The sequence below is a fragment of the Oryctolagus cuniculus genome, chromosome 11 (assembly GCF_964237555.1).
Source record: "Oryctolagus cuniculus chromosome 11, mOryCun1.1, whole genome shotgun sequence".
In the NCBI taxonomy this organism is placed as follows: Eukaryota; Metazoa; Chordata; class Mammalia; order Lagomorpha; family Leporidae; genus Oryctolagus; species Oryctolagus cuniculus.
Genome location: NC_091442.1, coordinates 16,508,168 through 16,532,469, shown reverse-complemented (window position 1 = coordinate 16,532,469; position 24,302 = coordinate 16,508,168). Strand labels below are relative to the sequence as shown.

General features: G+C 49.3%; 1 protein-coding gene across 12 annotated transcripts in view; it reads right to left on the bottom strand.

The window, feature by feature from the left end:
* PTPRT (protein tyrosine phosphatase receptor type T) overlaps positions 1–24,302 on the bottom strand; it is a 1,128,555-nt gene that overhangs the window by 282,742 nt on the left and 821,511 nt on the right. For all 12 annotated transcript variants that reach the window (XM_070051826.1, XM_051846098.2, XM_070051827.1 and 9 more), the window contains exons 10-11: positions 6,507–6,708; positions 5,003–5,105 (exon numbers count right to left, since the gene is read on the bottom strand). In XM_070051826.1, the coding sequence (XP_069907927.1) occupies positions 5,003–5,105; positions 6,507–6,708 (305 nt within the window). The remainder of the gene's footprint in view (positions 1–5,002; positions 5,106–6,506; positions 6,709–24,302) is intronic.

Sequence of the window (24,302 nt, the reverse complement as noted above, 5' to 3'; positions counted from 1 at the left end):
TCAGAACTGAATATTAGATTCTAGTCACTATTTGATTGATCTTTTAAGCAATTCTGGGATTCTGTCACTTAAAAACCAATAAATCTTTGAAGGCCGGGGGAAAGCAATGCAAAAGCAATAAATCTCCATTGTGGAGGATTAGAAAAATAGGCCAAGCTGCGAGGTGGTTTGGAAGGGGATGTGAGGGTGTGGGAGGTGCCCACTGTACTGTCCTGCACAGTAAGGCCTACCAGACACAGTCAGACCCAGGGAACTTGGAAGGGGCAGCAAGCAGCAGGGTAGGGCCTGCATTTCAGCTTTGCAAGGGGCCTGGCATCACTAGCAGGAGAGAAGACAGCCTAGCTGGGTGGGGCCTAGAGGCTGCGGCTCAGATGTGACTTTGGGAAAGGTTCTACAAGTTAGATGATCCCTGAGAACTTGCCCTGCCCAGCCCAGCACCTACCACCTAATTAGCAGAGGTTCACCTTAGAGCATCCTCGCTTGAAACATCAAGACTGGAAAACGCATGGTTTCTTGGGGAGAAATGAACTCAGAGGAAGGGAATTCGGTCCATGATGAACAACTGGAATTCTGAGCCCCGCAACCTTGGACCAGCCACTGAGCAACTTCAACTTCAGTTTCCTCCTCTGAAGTTGAGATGTTATTTCCCAATCAGCTTGCTCACCAGGCAAGAGAGGATTAGATGGTAGAGTGTGAGGAAAGGAATTGTCGATTGTAAGTTCTAATCCAGGGAACTATCAATGGTAAATTAGGGTTTAGGGCTCCTGGACCCAGTGTATGTAGTGAGCTCTGGGGGTCTTGGGTTATAGACTGCCCAAGCTGCTGTCTCCCCAGTCTGCAGGACTCCCCAGTGGTCCTCTTTCCTCAGTGGTTCTCCTCTCTTGGGCCAGTCTTCTGCCCCTCTCAGCACAGTCACTGTCGCCAACGGCTTCCTATGTCTATTCATCATCTTGTCTGCTTACCCGCTTAGTGTCCCGCCTCCTCACCTGACTCACAGACACATTTACTGGATAATAAGCCTCAAGAAGGCAGGCGTGTGTCTGTCTTGTTTCCTGCTGTCTCCCCAGTTGCTTGGCTTACTTCCCTGGACATAACAAGTGGTTGAATGACATAATGATCAATTGCCTCCCATATGCACATCCTAGTGCCTGGCATTCCAGGTGGAAAAAAGGCCAAAGTAACTCAAAGGTACTGCAGTATTTCCACTTCTGTCACTGCAGTTGTCCTGAAAGTCTTGCTGGGTGACATTGGGGAGTCTCTTCCCTCTTCCTGGCAAATGCCCCAGCAATGGTCTGAACTTAATTCCAGAAAGTGGTATATGTCCACCCTCAGTGATCCAGACCCTTGGGAAGAAAAGCCACCAGACATTTCCAGACACCAACCATTTCCCCTTTGAGCAGTGACATTTAATTTTTTTGGATAGAAATGTCACCAAAACATATCAGGCAAACCTATCTCCTAGGGAGGTACACTGGTACACCGAAATGAATGTGGACTTGGGGTCAGCTCCACTGTTAAATTCTGAATGTACCATTTGTTTGCTTCGTGACCTGGGCAAACTCACTTAGCTTCTGTTTATCTCAATATCCATGTCTGAAAAACAGACTATTATCAGAATTTGTGAGGACAGAGATAGTGCTATGTACAGTGACAGGCACATGGCAAATGCTTGCTCACTAAGTGGAAGTTCTCAGGCTTCTTCAGTTGAAGACTTTGGTAGACCAGGAGCAAGTCATGACCAGGCATAGTTGTGGGGGCTGCAGTTTGCAGACGCCTTGAATTCTTCGTCCCTGTGTGTGTTGTGTGGAGTTGCCCTACCTCTTTGCTCCCTGCCAATGTAATTTCTCATTGCTGTTGGGGGTACTTTCACCCCTTTCCCTCTCCTGAAACACACTGAAGTCTGCAACAGATCTGCAAGCTAAGAGGACGTAGGCTCAGAGGGAAAGTGTGAGAGCATCTGTTTCTGGAAACTGGGACAGCTTTCCCGCTCATTTCACTCTGGGCTTATTAGAAGGCCCCTTTTCTGGGGGCAAAAGGTATTGGTCTCTAGGGCTATGCAGTCTTGAAAACTTACATAATACATTTAGCTTCTGTGAAAGTGGCTGCTAATACTACTCAGACAGAGGGAACTGAATCTCAAAGATACAGCATCTTGACCAAGGTCATGCAGCGAGCTCTTAATCCAGGTTCACTGCTACCAACCCCACATTGCGTCCACGCCCCCTCTCCTTCCCCTCTGTCCCCCAGCCAAAGGCCTGTGGGGGAACTGAACTAAATCGTAAGCCTTTGCAAGCACACAGTGGGATGCCAGCGCACTGAGTCCCTGTCTTGATACTTTCATAGGCTTGCATCCTTGGAACAGGGCCTTCGGGTCAGATCTGGGCTGTGCTCTGGGTCAGCTGTACAACCTTGGGTAAGCTTCTTTCCTTCTTTGAGATATTCTTTTGCCATCTGGGAAGCTTTTGATATTTTCAAACAGCCACTAATGCTATTGTGTAAAAGAAGAGAGAACTACGAAAGGGAGGAAGGCCGTGTGGCCATAATGGAATTCAGGATTTGACAAGTCGAAGACCTGAATTCAAACCTGCGTCTCCTACTTATCTCTCTGTGCACGCTGAGGGCATCCCTGCCTCTCAGTTTCTTCATTTGAAAATGTGAATTGTATCTCACAGGTATAGAGAAAATTGACAATGTTACATCAGTGTAACTGGAAGAAAAGCAGGGGATGAATAATGTGATTTGACTTAAGGGCCACCATCTGTTTTGGCTTAATACAGGTAGGCAGCCCTGGAACGACCAACACACAGACTACAAGACAAAAGCTCAGTGGTCAGATGCTCCACAGGCATCATCTACATCTGTCACAGGGCCTGAAGCCTCACCTGGCTTAGTGGGGAGCATTGCCCAAAATCCTGAGATTAGAGAGGAATTTTCAAGTTGATTGTGGCTGATTCTATCTGCTCTATCATCTCCAGTTGCTGGGTAGAATGAAGCTCTGGCCATCTCAAAAGCCTTTTCCCGGGCTGGCATCCCGGCCTCCAGTGGCACTCTCCAGAGGCTCCTCCTGGTCTTTCAGCGCCGCCTGGCATCTGAAATGCGCCTCCTGTTCTTATGCCACAACACCTCTCTTGGGCTTCATGTTAAGGCTCTGGGGCACAGTGGTTAAGTTGCTTTAACGACTGGCATGGTGTATCGGAGAGCCAGCTGATCCACTTCTGATTCAGCTCCCTTCTAAGGTGCCTGGGAAAGCAGTAGAAGATGACCCAAGTACTTGGGTCCCTGATATCTATGTGGGAGACCTGGATGGAGTTCTAGGCTCCTGGCTTTGGCTTGGTACAGGCCTGGCCATTGCAGCCATTTGTGGAGTGAACCTGAAGATGCAAGATCTCTTTTTTTTCCTCCTCTTTCTTGGTTATTCTGCCTTTCAAATAAATAAATAAATAAATTTAAATAAGGCAAACAACTCATGGTTTCTCCCATTCTAGCTGCTTGTCTCCTCCTTGTGATTCCTGTGCTGGGCATTCTTGAAACTTCGACAGAATCTTTTTTAAAACATTTATTTATTTGAAAGGCAGACGGAGATTTTTTCCATCCATTGGTTCACTTCCTAAATGCCTACAACAGCTGGACCTGGCTCAAGCTGAAGGCAGGAGCCCAGAATTCAATCTGGGTCTCCCACATGCATGGCAGGGACCCAACTACTCCAGCCATTACCTGATGCCTCCCAGGGTACACACTGGCAAGAATCTAAAGTCAGAAGAGCTGGGATGCAAACCCAGGCACTCTGATATGGGATGCAGGTGTCCCAAGTAGAAACTGAACCACTGTGCCACATGACCACCCATCAACAAAATCTCACACGATATTTAAGACACAGTTCCGTGTCACTTCCTCAGAGAACTCTTCCTCAACTCATGAGGACCTGTGCGTATCTTGACCAGGCTGCACTCTCTATGTTGTAACTGAACTATTATTTTACTATCTCAACTAGAGTTTGACTTTCTTTAGAACATGACTTATTCACGATGCGGTCACTGTTATACTCTAAGCACTTAAACAGGGCCTGAGACAGAGAAAGTGCTTGGTAAAAATGTGCGTTAAGTGCCACCCATGTGGGAGACCTGGACTGAGTTCTGGGCTCCCGGCTTTGGCTTCAGGCATTTGTGGAATAAATCAGCGGATGAAAGATCTTTGTCTTTCTCTCTCTGCCTTTCAAATAAAAACAAACAAAATGTGTGTTGAATGAATCATTCTTATCTGCCACGTTGTGTACACCTTTCCTAGCGTTCAAGGCATGCTTGTGGAACGGAACTGAACCAACTAGAAAGCTAATCCACCCAACACTGCTTCATTTCAAGGGACTACAGTCCTCTTCCCTAGAGTTCTGAGGAAAACAACAGTCAACATCGCTGCCCTTGTGCAAAGCATAGCTTGTTTGAAATAGATGCCCACACTTCTGACCCCCCACGAACCAACAGCAGCCAGCTTGGCCACTGTGATGGCTCTGCTGTCCCGGGAATCAGCCCGCTCCTAAACTCCATGAGTTCTTGCTAACGTCATCAATGGAACCTTGACAGTAAGGGCCTTTGCAGAACTCTAAGGCACTGTGGCCCTAAAGTGAACCAGCCCCCAGATCTCCTCCCATTTGTAACCTCTGAATGGTTGCTTTGAGAATTCAGCAAGTCTGTCTAATCTGTTTGCTACCAGAAGCCAGTAAGGTGATCTTGCTGGGATGGCAGGTTGTGTGTCCAGGCCATGTGATCCACTAACTAAGTTCATATAACTATTTTCCAGAAAGTTCTCTCCCAGACCATCTCAGGCCTTCTGAATACCCCATTATAGCGGCAGAGGATCCTGGCTCAGAAGTCCCCTCTCTTCCTATGGGGAAGTCTCGCTCCCAGCCAGTCCTGCCCATGGGCACTGCCAATCACACGATTCAAACAGGAGAGCACAGAGTGCACAGAAGGACAACTGAAAACTCCAAATGAGGACGCCGCATCACCTGACAGGGGCTCCGCGGGACTGGGCCGGCTTCAGCATCACCGTGATGGTGGTGTCAGTTTCATTCAGTGGAGTGTCTGTGTCGTACTCGGGCATCGATGGAGCTGGGGAGGTGACAGAGAATGAAGATGAGTTCAGAAACAGACAGCAAAAATGCTCCCCTCCACGCCCTCCTTAAAGACAGTGGAGGTGGCTGCAGAGAGCGGACGAGCATCACACAGCCTCTGAGGCTGATGGCAAAGGAGGCTCTGGCTTCCAGGCGGCCCTAAATTCCTGCCAGGTGCACGAGTCTTGGAAATGGTGGCAGCGACGTGGCCAGTAACTGGCAAGAAACCAAACAGATTCCTGCAAGAAACAGAATTTCACAAAGACGTGGACACAGGGCCGACCTTGTCAGACACATTGAAAATGTGCATTCAAGCGATGATAAACCAGGCTTCCCTACTTTTCTGCTTCCTGGGGCCCCTCCCCACCAATACCCGACTGATAGGAGTGCAACTAAATCTAATACTTTGAAAAGGTAATTTAGTCATTTGTATTAAGAGCTATTAAACCCCACATGCCCTTTAATTTGGCTTTTCAATTTCTGAATTTAATCCTAAAGTCATAATCCAAGCTAACAGATTAAACTTTACTTTGTAACCTGTTTACTGAAGCGTTATTTTATGAAAAAAATGGAAGCACCAAATGTATCCAACCACAGGGGAATGTTTAATTAAATTATGTCCATCCACTTGACAGAACATTATAATGAAAATAATGTGGGAAACGCTTATGGGATAAGGATAAGTGGAAACATTAAGCTACAAACAAACTCCATGGCGTTTGCAAAACAATGTGCAAAGTATGTTTGTATGCAACCCAGAATTGCATGTATGAAATGAAAGTTGTAAAAATATCTGATATAATTCTGCTTTGGTGTGGTCTAGCAGTGGAGGGGACCTACTAGTAATGGCATTTGCAACCTGGGACCACCATGGCTAATGGACGTTCATACATTCAGTCACTCATCAGACAATTCATGAGAACTTGTGTTGTGTTCTCCTACTGGCAAAAGGAATATTCCTGAAAATAAATTTACAAGTCAATTTGTAGGCAAGAAACAAGGGTACACCAAACATTCACGGAAAAATAGAATTAAAAATATGAGTTTATCTTAGTGCAAAATCTTTTTGAGATCCATGCATGGCTTTTTCATAAAATGCAATTTCCATGTATTTTGAAAATAAATGTGAGCCAAAATAATATGAAGTATGTGATTTAATTCAACCCTATAGCCATTACTTGGTGAAATACCACCTAATTCATGTTTTTTTTTTAGACTTTAGATAATTCATTGATTAAGTTTCCTTCATGAGACGACAAAGGTAACCTCCAAGGGACTGCACTGTCCTAACTCTCCCATACCACACAGTGACAGTTGCCTCTTCCTCTTCTCACTCCCAGGAAAACAGGAATGGGGGGAGGGGAGGGCTTTCTTCCTCTCCTTTTTATAAAAGAGATACCTGAAATTTTAGTGGCGATCCGAGTGGTAACTGGGGGCCCGAAGCCCTTGGCTGTGCTGGCCTTGATGGTGAAGGAGTAGGTGGTCCCCGGATACAGACCCACAAAGAGGTGGTGGGTTTCATTTCGGAGCTTGAACACCTTCCCCCTCTGGCTGGATAGATCCGCGCTTGGGTCCAGTGAGCCAACAGCCTTGTAGTTGATCTGAATGACAAACCAGCAAATAAACAAGTGAGTGCTTTGCTCAGGAACCTGGAGCTCTTTGGAGGAACAACAGAGAGGCAAGTCAAGGGCACGTGAGCCCGGTCAGCAAGCTCTGCTCAGCTGCCTGCTCCTGTCCACTTCACCTGTGACCCCAGACTCTGAATGTCACGATGCTGGCTGACACACTGGAGCAGCCTTGTACAACAGGAGCAGACTGTGGTCACAGTAAAGGAATTGAAAAATATTTTTTTTTTTTGACAGGCAGAGTGGATAGTGAGAGAGAGAGAAAGGTCTTCCTTTTGCCATTGGTTCACCCTCCAATGGCCGCCACGGCTGGCACGCTGCGGCCGGCGCACCGCACTGATCCGAAGGCAGGAGCCAGTTGCTTCTCCTGGTCTCCCATGCGGGTGCAGGGCCCAAGCACTTGGGCCATCCTCCACTGCCCTCCCGGGCCACAGCAGAGAGCTGGACTGGAAGAGGGGCAACCAGGAAAGAATCCGGCGCCCCGACTGGGACTAGAACCCCGTGTGCCGGTGCCGCTAGGTGGAGGATTAGCCTAGTGAGCTGCGGCGCTGGCCGAAAAATATTTCAATAATATACCTTGTTGAACCCCATACATCCTTAACATCATGCCAATCTTATGATCAACACAAAACCATTTAATGAGAAAGTTTATATTCTGTTATTTATGTTAAGTCTTAGGAATCCGATTTTTTTCCCCTTACAGCACACCTCAATGTGGATTAGCCACATTTCAAAAGCGTGGCAGTCTGTAATGGCTGGTGGCCACCGTACTGGGCAGCACAGCCACAGTGCAGTATCCAAGAGCAGTGGTCCGATAAGAAGCATTCGAAGGCTTGGTAAAAGTGCAGACCCATATTCCACGGAACAGGGTTGATTGTCTGATGCTATCTAATGCTTAGACTTGTTTGTTTTCCCTAAAATCTTGGGAGAGTCAGGACATTTTGTTATTTTCACTTGAATGACGGATAAACTGAGACTCAACTGGAAGCAACAGGTATTTAAAAAAAAAAAAAACAGCACTTTTCAAACAATCTGTGGAGCACACCAAGTTTTGGGTCTTCCAATCCACTGAACACCCATTGTGATCTGAGCCCACTGCACCCGTGAGTCAGCCTGTGAGTCCGGGAATAACTGGCTGAGGTTCTCCACAATGATCCACACCACTGCCGACGGACATAGCAGTGTCCAGGTCTCATAAAAGTCGTGACGTGCCCGATCTCCATCTCTGTACTTACCCTGCCATGAAAGGGTACTTCTAACAGTGTGTGAAAAACCTTATTAAAGGTACGTTTGTTTACATTGGTCTCTGAATCACACAGCTGCAAACACAGGATTTCTTATTTATATTATCTAGGTCGTTCCATTAGAAAGCTTTCATTGAAGTATAAGATGCATACATAAAGGCACACAGCTCTATGATTATTTTCAAACTACACTCAAGACTTCGTCTTCCACAAGCTTCTAGTGCTCCCTGCTCACCCAACAAAGATGATCTGGTCTGACATCTAACTGCACGGACAAGTTCTATTTGGTTTTGAACTCTGCACAAAGCAACGCCTACAGCCTGTGCTCATTCGTGTGTGGCTTCTCTCCCTCATTACGGCAGTGAGAGCCGCATGCTGCTACGTGATCCGTCTGACTCCAAAGTCTGTGCTCGCTACTCTGCAACACCCTGCCAGGCCTGCAGAACAGTTCTCCAGTTGGAAAACATTCCTTTTTCCCATTGTTTACTACTGCAAACTCCTGTGTTCCCGGCACTGCACTGTGTGCCTCTTGGAGACCCCAGCTGAATACAGACCAGGCCCTGTCCTCAAGTGACTTGCACTCTAGAGAAATAAATCAGCTATTCTGATAGCTTACGTGACTTTATCCTCATATTTACAAGGATAACCAAACCCGGGTGAAAAAGGAACATTCTACTTTTACTTAAAAAATAAGCAACTTTGGGGCTGACGTTGTGGTACAGCAGGTTAAGCCACTGCCTGCAGCACCGGCATCTCATATGTGAGCTGCTTTGAGTCCAGGCTACTCCACTTCTGATCTACCTCCCCAAGTACTTGGGCCCCTGCCGCCCACGTGGGGGACCTGGATGGAGTTCCAGGCTCCTGCTTTGGCCTGGCCCAGCACTGGATGTTGTGGTCATTTGGGAAGTGAACCAGTAGATGGAAGATATCTGTGTGTGTTTGTGAGTGTGTGTGTGTGTGTGTGTGTCTCCTGCTTGCTCTATAACTCTAATTTTCAAATAAATAAAATAAATCTTTAAAAAACAAGCAATTAGCTGTTTCCGATAGTGGCAGCAAATATTTTGGAGAAAAAGGTGATCTCTCTCTCCCATATTAAGCAGTAATGGTCTATCGGTGGATGCCACAGCCTTGAGGACAGAAACCTAACTTTTCTGGAAGCAGTCTTCCCAGAAGGAGGGGCACAGAGAGCTGACGGACTCGGGTTGTTACAAGCAGAGGCCCAGAACGCACATCGTTATGCAGGTGAACATGAACACTGGCTTAAGACTCTCTGGAGCATCTCCTGTGTCCCCCTGCCCACCGAGCCCCTTGCAGAGGCAAGCATCTGCCCTCTGTGCGCCAGGGCTTTCTCCGCAGGTGCTCTCTGTGAGTGCTTGGTCATCAGCATCCCCAGAGACTCCTGGGCATTGATGCATAAACTTCCCAGGCTCTCTTCCCATGATACCTCTACAGCAACCCGGGGTCCTCCACTTGCTGGCCAGAGCACACAGTGGCCACTGGCCGCCTGCTCTTCTCTTCCTCCCATGCCACCCCTTAACCAATGTTTCCTAAAACCCCCTAGTCTCTATCTGAATCCTTGTCTCAGGATCTGCTGCTGAGAAGTGCATAACCGAGACAAAGTGCCCAGGGAGGCGTCTCCACAGAGAATGGAACATGTCAGTGAAGGCAGATACAAGTCAGAGCAGAGCCAAGAGGCGAACAGGGAACTAGGAGGCCTGCAGTGCAAAAAGGCTGGGGCTGAGAAAAACCCAATGGGACCAGAGTAGCAAGTGGAGGGGAGGTTGGAGTCTGGCTTTCCCCAACAGCAGAAAAAGGCAGATGCTTACTGAGTTCTGCCTGTGGCCACCAATGCCAGCACACCAGCAGGGAAGACACACCCTTGCATTTTGCAAAAGCCTCCCCCATCTCCCTGCCTGGGCTGGGGGCAACCACACTGATATACAGACTCATGCCTTATTTACTAGCCAATTCCTTTCCTGCGCTCCAAATTCAATCCAAAAGCGACTCAATTTCCACCGAGCTGTCAATATAATATACCGTGCTCCTCTGCTCTCCTAACCTTTCCTGGTATTACAGGATCCTCACTTACTTGTAATGAAACACTATGAATAAATCAATGTATGTTAATATAGCGTGTCTTCAATTTTTTATGAAGGGCTTCACCAAATCTAATTCCCACTGCTTTGTCAGAAACAGCCTTTGAAAAATTTAACTTGCAAGTTTTACAGAGTTAGTGGGGAATTGGGCTGGGGAGGGAAAGAAAAAAGGTGAGAAAAATGGAACGGGATGGAGCTGTGGCTGCAAATGCAGAATGCAAGATGAATCTTGGTGTGGAAGCAGAGGCAAGGGAAGAGCTGTTAGAGCCATGGACATAAAACCAAGGGTTAGCAGGGGAAAGGCTCCTGAGGCACACAGGCCAGGCCAGCCCAGGGCTCCAGGGCTCCAGGGCTGGGCTCTGACTGCAGGGCCCCTTCTCCTCTGGCTGCTAACAGTGAGATCCCCAGCCAGACACCAGAGCCAGCCCTTCTGAACAGAAATCCAATCACGTCATTAAAAACAAGGGCTTCACACAGGTCTCGGGAGTGAGTCCAATCTCAACCTGTGGGTCTTGTCAGCTGATTGCATGAGCAGGCCTCACCTGTGCTGACCCATCCATGGTGCTCCAAGCCTTAGGTGACACCTGAACAGAGCCACAGTCCCTTCCTCCCCAGGGCCTTTGCACCAGCTGCTCTGTCTGCTTCAGACTCTTCTTCCTTCCCATGCCTCTCTTCTGTCTTACTGACGACCCTCATCCATAGACTGTGCCTGACATGACATTTTTTTTTTTGCCTCCCAGGCCCTCCTATTCTGTGTTCCTAGAGCCACTTGTCTCCCTTTTTGCCACTAACTTTTCATCACGTCATCCAATTACGTCATCAATGAGTCCCTTCTCCAGTTTAGAAAACATGATCAGCGAGTGAAATCTAACCTACCATCTTGTTTTGGTAAGCCAAGTTTACTGGAACACAGCCATGCTGCCCATTCAGGTATTGTTGATGGCTGTGTTCAGGCAACAGCAGGATCAAGTGGTTGCGACAGAGACTCTGAGGCTGGAGCTGGCATTGTGATACAGCGGGTTAAGCCATCACTTGCCACACTGGCATCCCATATCAGAGTGCCAGTTCGAGTCCTGACTGCTCTGCTTCTGATCCAGCTCCTTGCCAGTGCACCTGGAATGGCAGCAGGAAATGGCCTCTAATATGGAAGACCAGGGTAGAGTTCCCGCTCCAGTCTGGCCCAGTGCTGGCTGTTTCGGTCATTAGGGGAGTGAACCAGCAGACGGAAGATCTCTCTCTCCCTCTTTCTCTGATACTCGGCCTTTTAAATAAATGAATAAATCTGAAAAAAAAATTAAATAGAAACCCTGAAGCCTAAGATATTTACTCTTAGCCATTACTGAAAACTTTTGCTGACTCCTTTGTCTGATTTTAAGCTCCAAGAAGACAAGGATCTTATCTGGTGTTTGCTCAGCGTCTCATCCTCTTGCATGCATAAATGATTCAATCAGCTGTATGGCTCGAGCAATCTGCTTAACTTCTCTGGGCCTCAGGTGCTTCCAGGGTGAAATACCAATTCTGATTTCAGTTTCTGTTTTATGTTACAGAATGGCTCCAGGAGTCAGGCTTCAGGGAGTCCATGAGAGATTCAAGTTTCTGCACCAAGACTCCAGCTGCTACAGAACAGGGGACACCTGGGGATGCAGAGGCTGCCCCTCTACCTGGTTGAAGTGAGGGGCAGGCGAGGCGGGGGGAACAGGAGGAAACGCATCCCCTACAGGAGCCCCATCAGGAAAGGTGTGTGTCCTAAACAAGCAGGACTGTGCAGTGCTGGGCTCCAGGTGCAGGTGGAGCCATGGCAAGGTTCTGGCCTTGAGGAGGAGGGGATACAGTGGTACATGTAGGTTATGGGACAGACCAAGATAAGACAGGGATGAGGGGTGTGGCCACGACTCAGAAGCAGGTGGTTGGATGATGCAATCATGACCAAAATAACTCCATTTTGGAGTACAGGTCCCCGGCACTGGCAGGGTACCTTGTGGGTAAACCATCTCATCTCATCCTCAAAAATGAAACGATTAGGATCCTTCACAGGTATCCCCACTCCTCAGCTGTGGACAGTGAGGGGAAGGGAGGTGACACAGCAGAATACAGAGCGAGGGTAGCAGTAAGAAGCACCAGAGGGACAGGTGACGACCAGAATCCGACGTGGTCTCTGCCGCCTCAGTCCCTTGGCAGTGCTACCTCTCAGCAGGTGCATGGATGCTGGTGCTGAGGTTTGGCACAGAATAGCAACCAGGGGTTGGCCTGGGAGGGCTGCAGGCATATCTAACAATCACCCCATTCAAGACATCTCTAAAGTGAAGAAGCACAGTGTGGTCTGAACAGGTGAACTTAGTGTCCAACTGACACACACATCAGGTTACAAATGTGAGGTCCACATTCGCCTCGTGGTCCAAGGCAAGGTGGTATTTCACTAACAGTTACATGGAATTTTTTTTTTTAAAAACTGAGGAGGGGCAAGTATTTGGCTTAGTGGTTAAGATACCAGTTAAGGGTCAGCGCCGCGGCTCACTAGGCTAATCCTCCGCCTGCGGCGCCAGCACCCCGGGTTCTAGTCCCGGTTGGGGCACTGGTTCTGTCCCGGTTGCTCCTCTTCCAGGCCAGCTCTCTGCTGTGGCCCAGGAGTACAGTGGAGGATGGCCCAAGTGCTTGGGCCCTGCACCTGCATGGGAGACCAGGAGGAAGCATCTGGCTCTTGGCTTTGGATTGGTGCAGTGTGCAGGCCGAGGCAGCCATTTGTGGGGAGAACCAACAGAAGGAAGACCTTCCTCTTTGTCTCTCTCTCTGTCTAACTCTGCCTGTCAAAAAAAAAAAGAGAGAGAGAAAAGAAAAAGATACCAGTTAAGACACCTGCATTCCATGTCCAAGTGCCCTGGTTCAAGTCCTGGTTTGCTGTTAAAGTAGACTCTGGGAGGCAGTAGGGATGGCTCAAGTTTTCGGGTTCCTTTCACCCACGATGGGAGAGCCAGGCTGAGTCCCCAGCTCCTGGCTTCTGCCTGCTCATTTAGGAGTGAACCAGCAGATGGGAGCTGTCTCTGCCTCTCAAGCAAATAAATATATTTTTAAAATCAAAACAAAGACACCCATAATAGTGTGGACTGGGCCAAGACCTGCCCACACGCGGCCTGAGGCTCCAGAAGCATTCTCTGCAGCCCAGGACCCTCCCTTCCTGCTCCTCCACGTGTGACTTCATGTGAAGCCCTCGGGGCAGGTCAGCACCCCGAGTGACCCCACCCCCTCTGCTCCTGATTTTCTCCAGTGGCTTCCGCCTTGGTCTTTGGAAATCTGAACAGCTGAGAGTTTTAACAAAGCTGTGGGCGAAATAGATAAACATAGTCCACTCACTGAACAACAGGTTCAACTCACTTATTTTTCTTTAACCTTAAAACAATAGATTGGCCGGTGCCGTGGCTCAATAGGCTAATCCTCTGCCTAGCGGCTCCGGCACACCAGGTTCTAGTCCTGGTTGGGGCACCGGATTCTGTCCCAGTTGCCCCTCTTCCAGGCCAGCTCTCTGCTATGGCCCGGGAGTGCAGTGGAGGATGGCCCAAGTGCTTGGGCCCTGCACCCCTTGGGAGACCAGGAGAAGCACCTGGCTCCTGCCTTCAGATCAGCGCGGTGCGCTGGCCACAGTGCGCCGGCCGCAGCGGCCATTGGAGGGTGAACCAACGGCAAAGGGAAGGCCTTTCTCTCTGTCTCTCTCTCTCTCTCACTGTCCACTCTGCCTGTCAAAAAAACAAACAAAAAAACAAACAAAAAAACAATAGATTGAACATTTTTCTCCTTTTCCTGTCTACTGTAAAAAAATTCCAAAAAAAAAAAAAAAAGGTCTTTGCCACCTGGGCTGACGCAGAGACAAACATCTCAATGCCATCTCTTGTTTGGCAGTGTATTTCAGGCTCTTTAGTTTCCTGATGACTTAAGAATGCAACACAAGGGGCAAGTGTTTGGCACAGAGGTTAAGATGCTGTTTGGCAAGCCTGCAATCAGCATCAGAGTGCTTGGGCTGAGTCCTGGCTCCCACTTCCGATTCCAGCTTCCTACGAATGTGCACCCTGGGAGGTGGCAGGGGATGGCTTAAGGACTTGGCTCCCCCCTACCCACATGGGAGACCTGCATTGAATTCTGGCTTCCTGGCTTCAGCCTGGCTCAGTCAGCTGCTAAGGGCCCTTGGGGAGTGAACTAGCAGATGGACCATCTCTGTCTCCTTCTCTTTCAAAACAATAAGCAAAAAAAAAAAAAAAAAAAAAAAAAAAAAAAACAAAACAAACCTTTAAATTAAAAATGAAAAATGAAACAAGCACAGCATGCATACATTCTGTCTGAAGAGCACGAACACCCAGAGCCCCGCGTGTGCGCGTCTGTGACTTCCTGATCATACTGCCTTTCTTTTCATGGAGAGCTGAGGACTTGAATGACAACAGGAAAGCGTCTAGGACTGGCACTCTACTGCTGACCTTGCTGTCCTAAGGCCACGAAGCCAGCGAGAGAGTGTGGGAACCTGCCACTCCTGGGCACAGTCAGCTACAGATTCTGTTGAGACGTACTCATTCTTTGAATCTACAATATCCACACAGAACTCACTTTGTACCGGGCCGGGCTCTGGGGACAACACAGGCACTGAGGACATTCACAGGGAGCCAAGTCCTCTGGGAACCCAGACATGGGAGTCACTGGCTTTGCTAGAGAGAGAAGACAACCTCCCAGGGAAGCTGCACAACTACTGGGCAGGGTCAGGGATCCTTTTAGAAAATACCAAGGCCATGGGGCCAGAGCTGTGGCGCAGCGGGTTAATGCCCTGGCCTGAAGTCCTGGCATCCCATATGGGCCCGGTTCTAGTCCCGGCTGCTCCTCTTCCGATCCAGCTTTCTGCTATGGCCTGGGATAGCAGTAGAAGATGGCCCAAGTCCTTGGGCCCCTGCACCCAGGAGGCAGACCCAGAGAAAGCTCTTGGTTCCTGGCTTCAGATTGGCGCAGCTCTGGCCATTGCGGCCATCTGGGGAGTGAGCCAGCAGAGGGAAGACCTCTCTCTCTGTCTCTACCTCTCTCTGTACCTCTGCCTTTCAAATAAATAAAATAAATCTTAAAAAAAAAAAGAAAATACCAATGCCAGGGCCAGCGCTGTGGCATAGTGGGTAAAGCCACCGCCTGCAGTGCTGGCATCCCATATGGGCCCCGGTTCTAGTCCCGGCTGCTCCACTTCCAATCCAGCTCTCTGCTATGGCCTGGGAAGGCAGTAGAGGATGGCCCAAGTCCTTGGGCCCCTGCACCCATGTAGGAGACCCCAGAAGAAGCTCCTGGCTCCTGGCTCTGGATCAGCCCAATTCTGGCTGTTGCGGCCATTTGGGGAGTGAACCAATGGATGGGAGACCTCGCACTCTTTGTCTCTACCTTGTGTAACTCTGCTTTTCAAATAAATAAATAAATCTTAAAAAAATACATACCAAGGCCTGGGCCCAGCCAGACCAACCAAGTCCAATCTTCAGGCTGTAAGTTCCTAGCCATCATCTTTAAGGCTTCCCAGGAGATTGACAGATAGCCAGGGCTGAGAATGGTAGAATGGAACATGGAACTAAGCAGAAGAACTGCGAGATGTGGCATGTACCAGAGAAAGGGGCGCTGGCCGGCAGGCTGGAGGAGACCGGGAAATCACCACCAGATCCCGCAGCAGTGCTCGCTGAAGGCAGGACCCCGGGGCGCATGCTGCACCCGGTGGGTGAAAGGAGGGAGCAATGACATCTCCCGAGCATCAGAGTATCACTCCCAATTCTTTCCTTCCCCAGGCTTACTCATTGCTGCCGTGGCTCTACCATATGACCAGAAATTCTTGGATGCTTTTCCCTTCAGCAGGGGGGCTTCATTCCCCTTACACGTGGGCTAGACCTACCGACCCACTTTGAACAACTGCAGGGTAGAAAGGGGAAAGGCGTGGCTTTAACGTGCATGGACCTGGCAGACAGTGCCTGAGCCAGGCGCTGAAGGTTCATTTCACCAGTGAGGAGCAACAGGGCTGCCAGAGTCCTCGGTTCACGACGTGGCAACCAGGGCACACCCCTCCGTGAACTTCCTCCCCGTAACTTCATCCCATTATGAGAAAGCATCAGACAAATCCAGACGGAGTACTGATAAATGCTCTTACAAAGTTCAAGGGTCATGGGAAGACAAAGGCAGACCAAGAAACTGTCACAGATCGGAAGACAACAAGGAGACTTGACAACTAAGTGTCCTGTGAGAACCTGCAAGAGACGAAAGAGCCCCTGTGGCTGAAGTGGGGTTTCCTCAAAGGTCTGCAGTTTAGGCAGAGTAAGGTGCTGATGTGATTTCTTGGTTCTGATGAATATTATCACGGCTACATGTGATGTTAACATTAAGGAAAGTTGTGAAAAGGCTAGAGCTCTCTGTGCTGGCATTTGCAACTTCTTAGTGAATTCCCAATTATTGCTAAATAAAATGCTTAAGAGAAAGCCACAAATGGCGTGCTGGGGTGTGGCAGCTAGGAGAGTCCACGGCTGCAGAGTGAAATCCACAACAGACATTCACTGAGCTCTGTAGCAGGTGCTCGGCCCTGGCCTAGGCACCCCGTCTCCAGGAACCCACGACAGGCTGGCAAGGAAGACACAGAGGACCTCCAGGAAGGCGCAGGGACGGCACGTCAAGGTTGCTGCCCTGAAGCCAGTGCAGCCTGCTCTTGGAAGCACGCACAGGGAGCATGGACTCAGCTTTGGGTCAGCAAGCCTTCCTCAGGGAGTGGGAAGCAGAGAGAAGCAGACAGAGGCGTGGGAAGGAAGCGGGGCTGGAGCGATGCTCTCGGGCAGGATCACCACGGGCCTACCAAGTGCTTTTGTATCAATTAGAAGACAATGGCTACTCCCCCACCCTCAGTCCCCTGAGCTGTTCTGGCAAGGAGAAAAAGAAGTGCCATTCTTAGTTCCTAGTGGGCTTCCTCCTCCTAGACACAGCCCAGCGCTTAATGGATTTCATCCCCTTGGTGATATGTCTTTATGCAGTGCACAAACTGTGTAACAGTACGTGGCATCCCTGCTGGGGTTAGATAATGGAAGCCTTTATGGGAATACTCAAGTGCATAGATTTTTTTTTATCCTGAGGGTAATATAGAGCCATTAAAGGGAGGGGGGTAAGCTACCAAGAGCGCTAAAGGGTCACAGCTGTGTTTTAGAACAGCCCTACTGAAAGTATGCCCTGCAGACAAGATAGCACCAGCATCACCTGGGAGCTTGTTAGGAATGCAAATTCCTGGGCACATCCCAGACCTATGCATCAAGGTACCCGGGGCTGAGGCCCACACAAGTGTTTAACAAGCTCGCCAGGTGTTTCTGCTGCCTGCTGCCTTTGGAAAGGCGCATTCTCAAGTCCGCGGAGGACTGAGCTGACAAGGAGCAATCCAGTGGTCCTTTTGGAAGATCAGCCTCTCACCCGGATGACCGATGGCCAAGAAAGCCTGCTTTAGGCCAGACCCTGAAGGGAGGCGGGGAGCAGCATGAACGTGAGAGCTATGGGGCCTGGGTTGCAGGTGGATGAGCTCCCTACAAATGGAGGAGTGGATGGAGCCCAGACATGGTGCTGGATCTGAAGGGGGATGGGAAGACCTGTGGATGTTTTCCTAGTCTGGTCCTTCCATGCTCCCAACACTCAGTGAGGAGACCCTAGCTGGGATACGGATGCCTGCCGGATTTCAGTCTTACAGAACCTGAGTTGAAACTCAGCCCCACCACACAGCAAGAACACAGTGACCAAGGCTCTATCTTGTAACCCACCAGCCAAAGTGCTCTGATGAACAGCAACAGGGAGCAGCAAAATCTCTCAACAACGTCTGCCTGGCTTCTCCTGTTCCCCAAACGGCTCCAGCATCAGAGGCCGAGCCCACGGACGTGGACTGTGTGGGCTGTCCTCCTTACCTGGTGCTGCTGCCAACCCTGGGACCCTTGCTGTAGCTGCTGCTCACGTGAGTCCTGCTGCTTCCCTGCAGGGAGCTTGTTCCAGGCCACGTGGACTCCCATAGTCGCCGTGGACTTAAGAGGAGGAGCAGAAGTGGGAGTCGGCTTGATTGCCCAACATGGCTTTCCCTGATTTCTAATCAATATACTGGTCTCTGATTTGAAGTGGTTTCCTGGAGGTTCTGGGATCAAACACCAAGTGAAAACAAGCCCCGAATCCAGCTGGCCCAGGATCCCTGGTATTCACCCTCAGCCACCAAAACTGCAGGCTGGCCAGGTGATAACATAACATTATATGCTTACTATGCACTCTACTCTCTTCCCTAACTCATGCCCCCTGCTCCTCCAGCTCCCAGACAGAGTTCAGCTGAGCATGCCCCTGTCCGTAGATATCCCTTCCCACCCCAGCCCTCAGAACTGGGCTACCTCTCGGTCTCCCCCCCTTCCCTCCCCAGCCACACATGGGGGAGACGTCCCGACAGTTTCACAGAGCCACCATCCCTTCACAGGGCCACCAGCAACCCAGAGGGTTTGAAGTGCTTTCTTCCTAAACTGTTATAATTTAGTTTAATAATAGGAAGCTTAAATCTCCTTTCAGCTTTTCGTCTCATGCTGGGGCGTCCTGGGTGCTATGATTTTGTTATTTTCACAGAAACCTTCTTGCTTAATGAGTCTGTCTGGTGATATTCCCAGTGGCTTTTCGTCTGCATTGCAATCCTTCTTGGGCTTCTGAATGTAAGCTTCTTGCCTTCCAACTTCACACTCAGCTGCTTTCTGTTCTGCTAAGTTTAACCTGGTTAAGTTGCTAAGTTGCATGACCAATTCCTTTCCAGTTGGCTTTGGGCAGGGAGATTAGAGAAGTGAGATAATCCCGTGACCCAGCTCCCTGGAACCTCAGTCACAGCCACAGCCCTTCTGGCACAGACAACCTGGGATGAGCCTTCATCGAAGACAAAGACTGGATACTGTGTATTGATTGCAATGACTGCCAAGCACCCAGCAGGGCAGACCATAGGAGCCAGTAAGGTTGACTGAATAAATGAGGATTAACAATGAAAATGTAGCCAATCCTGGATGCGGTACAACTGGGACTGGAAATGAGGTCACTGGGATGCTAGCATGCAGCACCCTGCCACCTTGCCCTTGGCTCCGCTGAGCACACGCCCATGTGATCAGAGCATCTGCAGGTGTCAGACCACAAGGCTTTGGGTGGCTTGAGTCTGCCTCCCCCCAGGAGGGACCTGGAGAGCACTCTTCAACTGTTGGGCCCATGCTTCTCCAACAGCCAGCTGGTGTGCCATAATTTTGCACAAAATAATTAATGAGGATCAAGCTGCCCAAGAGCTTGTCCTCTGAGGCCTGAGTTTGCAAATCAGTGCAAGGGTCCTTCAAAAAGTTCATGGAAAATGTCCACTATCTTCTAATTCCATTATCCATTATTCCATGAACTTTTTCAAGTCATATAAGTAGAAACGGGCACTTCTCCCATTTTTGGTGTTTTAAAGGGGCCACAGATCCCTTGACACTCTTCCCAGCAAAAGATGGAGTTTACATTCCCCGCCCTGAGTCTCAGAGGACTCGAGGCTGCTTTGACCTACTGTAGAATATGGAGGAAGTGACGTGTGACTTTTCAGACTGCACCATCAAAGGCCCTGCAGCTTCTGACTGGCTCACAGAGGCTCTTCCGTCCATGGTCTATGGTCTCAGCTGCTGCATGAGGAAACACCGTGTGTGGGAGGATGCCCCAGGGTAGCCCTCCCTGAGTCCAGCCTGCCAGGCACTGGGAAGGTTGTGGTGATAAGGAAGCCTCTGCTGACTCCAGCTCCCAGCCGCTTGTCACTTCTGACCACTGGACATCCAGGGCAGAATGCTACCCCATGCCTTTCCAACCTCCTGGCCCTCAGAATCTGTAAGCATAGTAATAAAGCAGTTTTAGGCCACCCAAATGTGATTTGTGACCCAGCAGCAGAGAACGCAACATGATTTATCCATTCCACTCCAGAATTGCTTGGCAGCATGGGCATTTTGTTCTTTTGTATCTCTGAAAGGAAACACAGAAGATGCTCAACAAACCCAAGCTCCCTTCTTAGCCAAGTGATCAAGCTTAACACTCCGTCACGAGGAATAGAGGCACGATGTGTGTCTTAATAAGGTGCTCTGAGAAAGGCATATCACTGCTTCTGCCCAAAATGCATGATCTCAACCCAACCAGCAAAACATATTAGAAAAAATATAAACATTAAATGGCCATCTACCAAATGACTGAGCAGCACTCAGCACAAATGGTGAGGTGGTAGAAGACAAAGGCTGCACAGCTCTCCCAGACCGGAAGTGCCCAAGACATCACAGCAACCTGGTACAACGCAGAAGCCTGGACTGGACCCCAGACTGGCAATACAACACCAGAGAAAAGCAAGTGACATTCACATCCGTCTACAGATCCCTGTCTTCAACAGACTGCAGCTCACGGTATTCAGGGTTCGCCTCCTGGTTTCAACACTGCACCATGATTATACCCAGATGCTAACTGGGAATCCTGGTGTTGGGTGTGAGAAAACTCTCTGTACTAGTTTTGCAACTTTTGTGTAGGTCTCAGATTGTTTTATTTTCAATATTTCTAAAGAAAAAAACAACAGTAAAGTGACAGGTCTTACTGGTGGGCTAATCTGGAATCTGGGAGCCATTAAGTCTGAGGCCAAAGGCTCAACCCTCTGCTCTCCACATCTTATCAGCAATTTAGAGAAGCTCCATGACTTACAATAGGCCACATCATGTTAAATCCATTGTAAGTTCAAAATATAAGTCAAAGATGCACTTAATACACCTACCTCCTAAACACCCTACCTTAGCCTAGCCTACCTTAAATGGGCACTTACATCAGCCTATAGTCAGGCAACATTATCTAAACACAGGATATTTTATAATGAAGTATTAGGTCTCTCATGTAATTTATTGAGTATCACACTGAAAGTGACAAGCAGAATGGTCTTATGAGTGCATCTTCGCATCATCTTAAATTTTAGAAATCCGAAGTTGAGGCAGCAAGTCAGGGACCATCTGGATTATAGTAACAATAAACACAGCACAGGTGAAAAGAGACTGCCAGGAGCCTTGCCAGCATCTCCCATGCATTCCTCATTTAATCACGTCCCCTTCATGAGATGTCTACCATCGCCACTCCCATTTAGCAGATGAGGAAAGTGAGGCTTGGAGACAGTACCTTTTCAGGGAGCCGGCGCTGTGGTGCAGCGGGTTATCGCCCTGGCCTGAAGCACTAGCATCCCATATGGGTGCTGGTTCAAGACCCAGCTGCTCCTCTTCCAATCCAGCTCTCTGCTATGGCCTGGGAAAGCAGTAGAAGATGGCCCAAGTCCTTGGGCCCCTGTACCCAGGTGGGAGACCTGGAGGAAGCTCCTGGCTTTGGATTGGCACAGCTCCAGCAGTTGTGACCAACTGGGGAGTGAACCAGTGGATGGAAGACCTCCCTCTCTCTCTCTCTTTGTAACTCTGACTTTCAAATAAATAAATCAATCTTTTAAAAAAAGTACCTTTTCAGAATTTTAGCACCTGGGAAGAGACAGAGCATGTCATGGAACCCAGGCAGTATGACCCTAGAGCCCACCTGCTTAACAGTGCTCAGCTGGCACCATCCAGAGCAGCCAGCCTTGCTTCCAAGCCCTGGGGGACCAGAGACTGCTCTGGGCAGCTGTTTGTTGAAGGATCCTGGGTGAGAAGGCACGCCAGGGGGGTCTGGAGGGGGCAGGGGATATTCCTGGTTAGAAAGCTGGGTGCACAGAGGCCAAAATGAAGGGGAGTTGAGGGAGACGTGAGTTTCAAGAGGCGGGGAAATCAGAGGACCTGAGGCTGGACTGCATTTCCCAAGCACCCCGGAGGGGTCCTCTGACCGGCCTGCAACTTCCTGCAGATTCCAAAGGCTTCCAAGGAGACCTTCACTGATCACATAATCACACACTGAGGGTCAGCGGGGGGCCGGGGGCTGACTTCCCCCCCAGTGCACTTCTCCTTCATTCAGCATTTTTCTCACGAAATTAAAAGAGAATTGATTTTCCCCTCCACTAAATTAGACCCTTGGACAGGACTAAAAGGGTGGACCTACCGGAGGACCGAGCATCAATCCAACTCGGCACAGCAGCGTCGGAAAGATGTTTTATTAGCCCCCATTTATCATGGGGAGGTTTTTTAAAAGCCTGTTTTTTGGGTGATATCTCCTCCTTCCCGCAAGAGATAAAAGCTTTGTCTTTCTCCCTTCTTGGTTAAAGCGATCACTTATTGGAACTTTCTCTGGAACCTGCTGCTCTCAGGTTAAAAGATCTTTTTCTAATCTTGGCCCTGTGCGTTTCTCTAGAAGCAGATCCTCGGCGGGTGACACTGCTGTTTGCGACACCGTGACTTCTGGTGAGGGGGCTTGCAGGGGACCCCACACCCTCCTATGTCACAACAACCCTAGGCTCACAGCTGGGTCCAGGACAGAACCTCACTGTTCCATCTGCAAGGTACTCAGAGCAGACCGGTGCCCCAGAGAGCTGAGGCCCACGGAGGGTGACAGGCACGCCTGGGGCCTTTGGGAGGAGGCAGCTAGGGGACAAGCAAGCAGCAGGAATCATAAGAGAATGTGAGCCATGTTCATAATGTTCTACTAGGGCCTACATGAAACAGGTAAAAGGAATCAGGTGAAATTACTTTTAATAATGTATTTTTATTTAACCCCAGCTATTATTTTATTATTCTAACATCTACTAAGCACAAAATTATTAAGGAGATATTTTATGGGGGCTGGCATTGTGACACAGCAAGTTATACTCCTGCCTGCAATACAGGTATCTCATATGGGTGCCGGTTCAAGTCCTGGCTGCACCACTTCCCATTCAGCTCCCAGCCAATGCACCTGAGAAAGCAGCAGGGGATGGCCAAGTGCTAGGGCCTCTACCACCTACGTGGAGACCTGGATGGAGTTCCAGGCTCTTGGCTTCAGTCTGCCCCAACTGGGATTGTTGTAGTCATTTGGGGAATGAACCAGCAGATGAAGCTCGCTCACGCTCACTCTCTCTTCTCTCCTCCCTCCCTCCCTCCCTCTCTCTATCTTCCTCTCCCTATAAACCTGTCTTTCAAATAAATAAACAAAACAAATGAGATATTTTACATTCTGTTTGTCCTGCTAAATGTTCAAAATTCCACATCTATTTTGTACTCCTCTGCAAATTCTGATTGGGCCCAGCTACACTGCCACTTCAGGTGCTCTATAGCCATGAGCAACTAGTGGCTACACAGTGCTGGTTTACACCAGGGCTTCTCAGTCTATTTGATATATGTCATCCTCACTACCTAAAAAGCCTATTTAGACTTTTTTCTTTATTGTTCCCCCATGAAATTTTAATTCCACATACATCAGGTAGCTGTATTCAGACTCTACGCATATCTGGATAGCTGTATACACACTCTGTGCACATCAGCATTTGTGTTTATGCATAAGAGGAAAAGGTTTCCACCACTGCTGCACTAAGAGCCAGTTTTCGCCTCTTGGGGGTAACAATACCCCTGTGAAGAATGTGTGGTCTAGAGCACGCAGTAACAACCCCGAGCCACCAGTTTTTACCTGTGAAGTGAGCGATAGTATATGGATTAAACGAGGCAGTTCCCGTGGGGAACCATTCAGCGGTGCTGAGCATGGTGCCGACGCTAATCTCCAAGATGCACTGCTGCTTCCAGCACCTCCCTCCCATGCCCAGGAGCCCTCAGCTGCAGGAGTCATCAGTGCTAGGTGCAAAACTGCCCGTGCCCTTTCTCCCGCCCCAGGACAGACCAGGTGCTCTGTCCTTTTGCCTTGCCACAGCTCAGCTGAGGACAGCAGCACCTTGTGGGTCACAGTGGCAACACCTTTCCTCTCTTACCGGAACCTAACTGATGCTGAAGAACCAAGGGGCAACCTTCTGGGGCAGCCCAGTCCCCTAACTTGCAGACCAGACCCTTTTCCCTCCCCATTGGCGTCCATGGGCAGAGCGGCACTGCCCAGGCTTGTCCTTCCTGCAGGCACACGTCACCTGTTCCAACTTTGGATAATGATGGATGTAACAGGGTAGGCTTGATCTTGGGTACACAGGACTGGTGTGGGCCAGATGCTAAGCACCCGGATAAACTTTCAACAAGACTCAGACCCGTCATCAAGAAAAAGGTCCCTTGGGAAGTTGGCACAGAGCCATGATTGCCAGAGGCCTTGGAATGGCCCAGCACTTAGCAGGCTCTCAAGTAGGGGA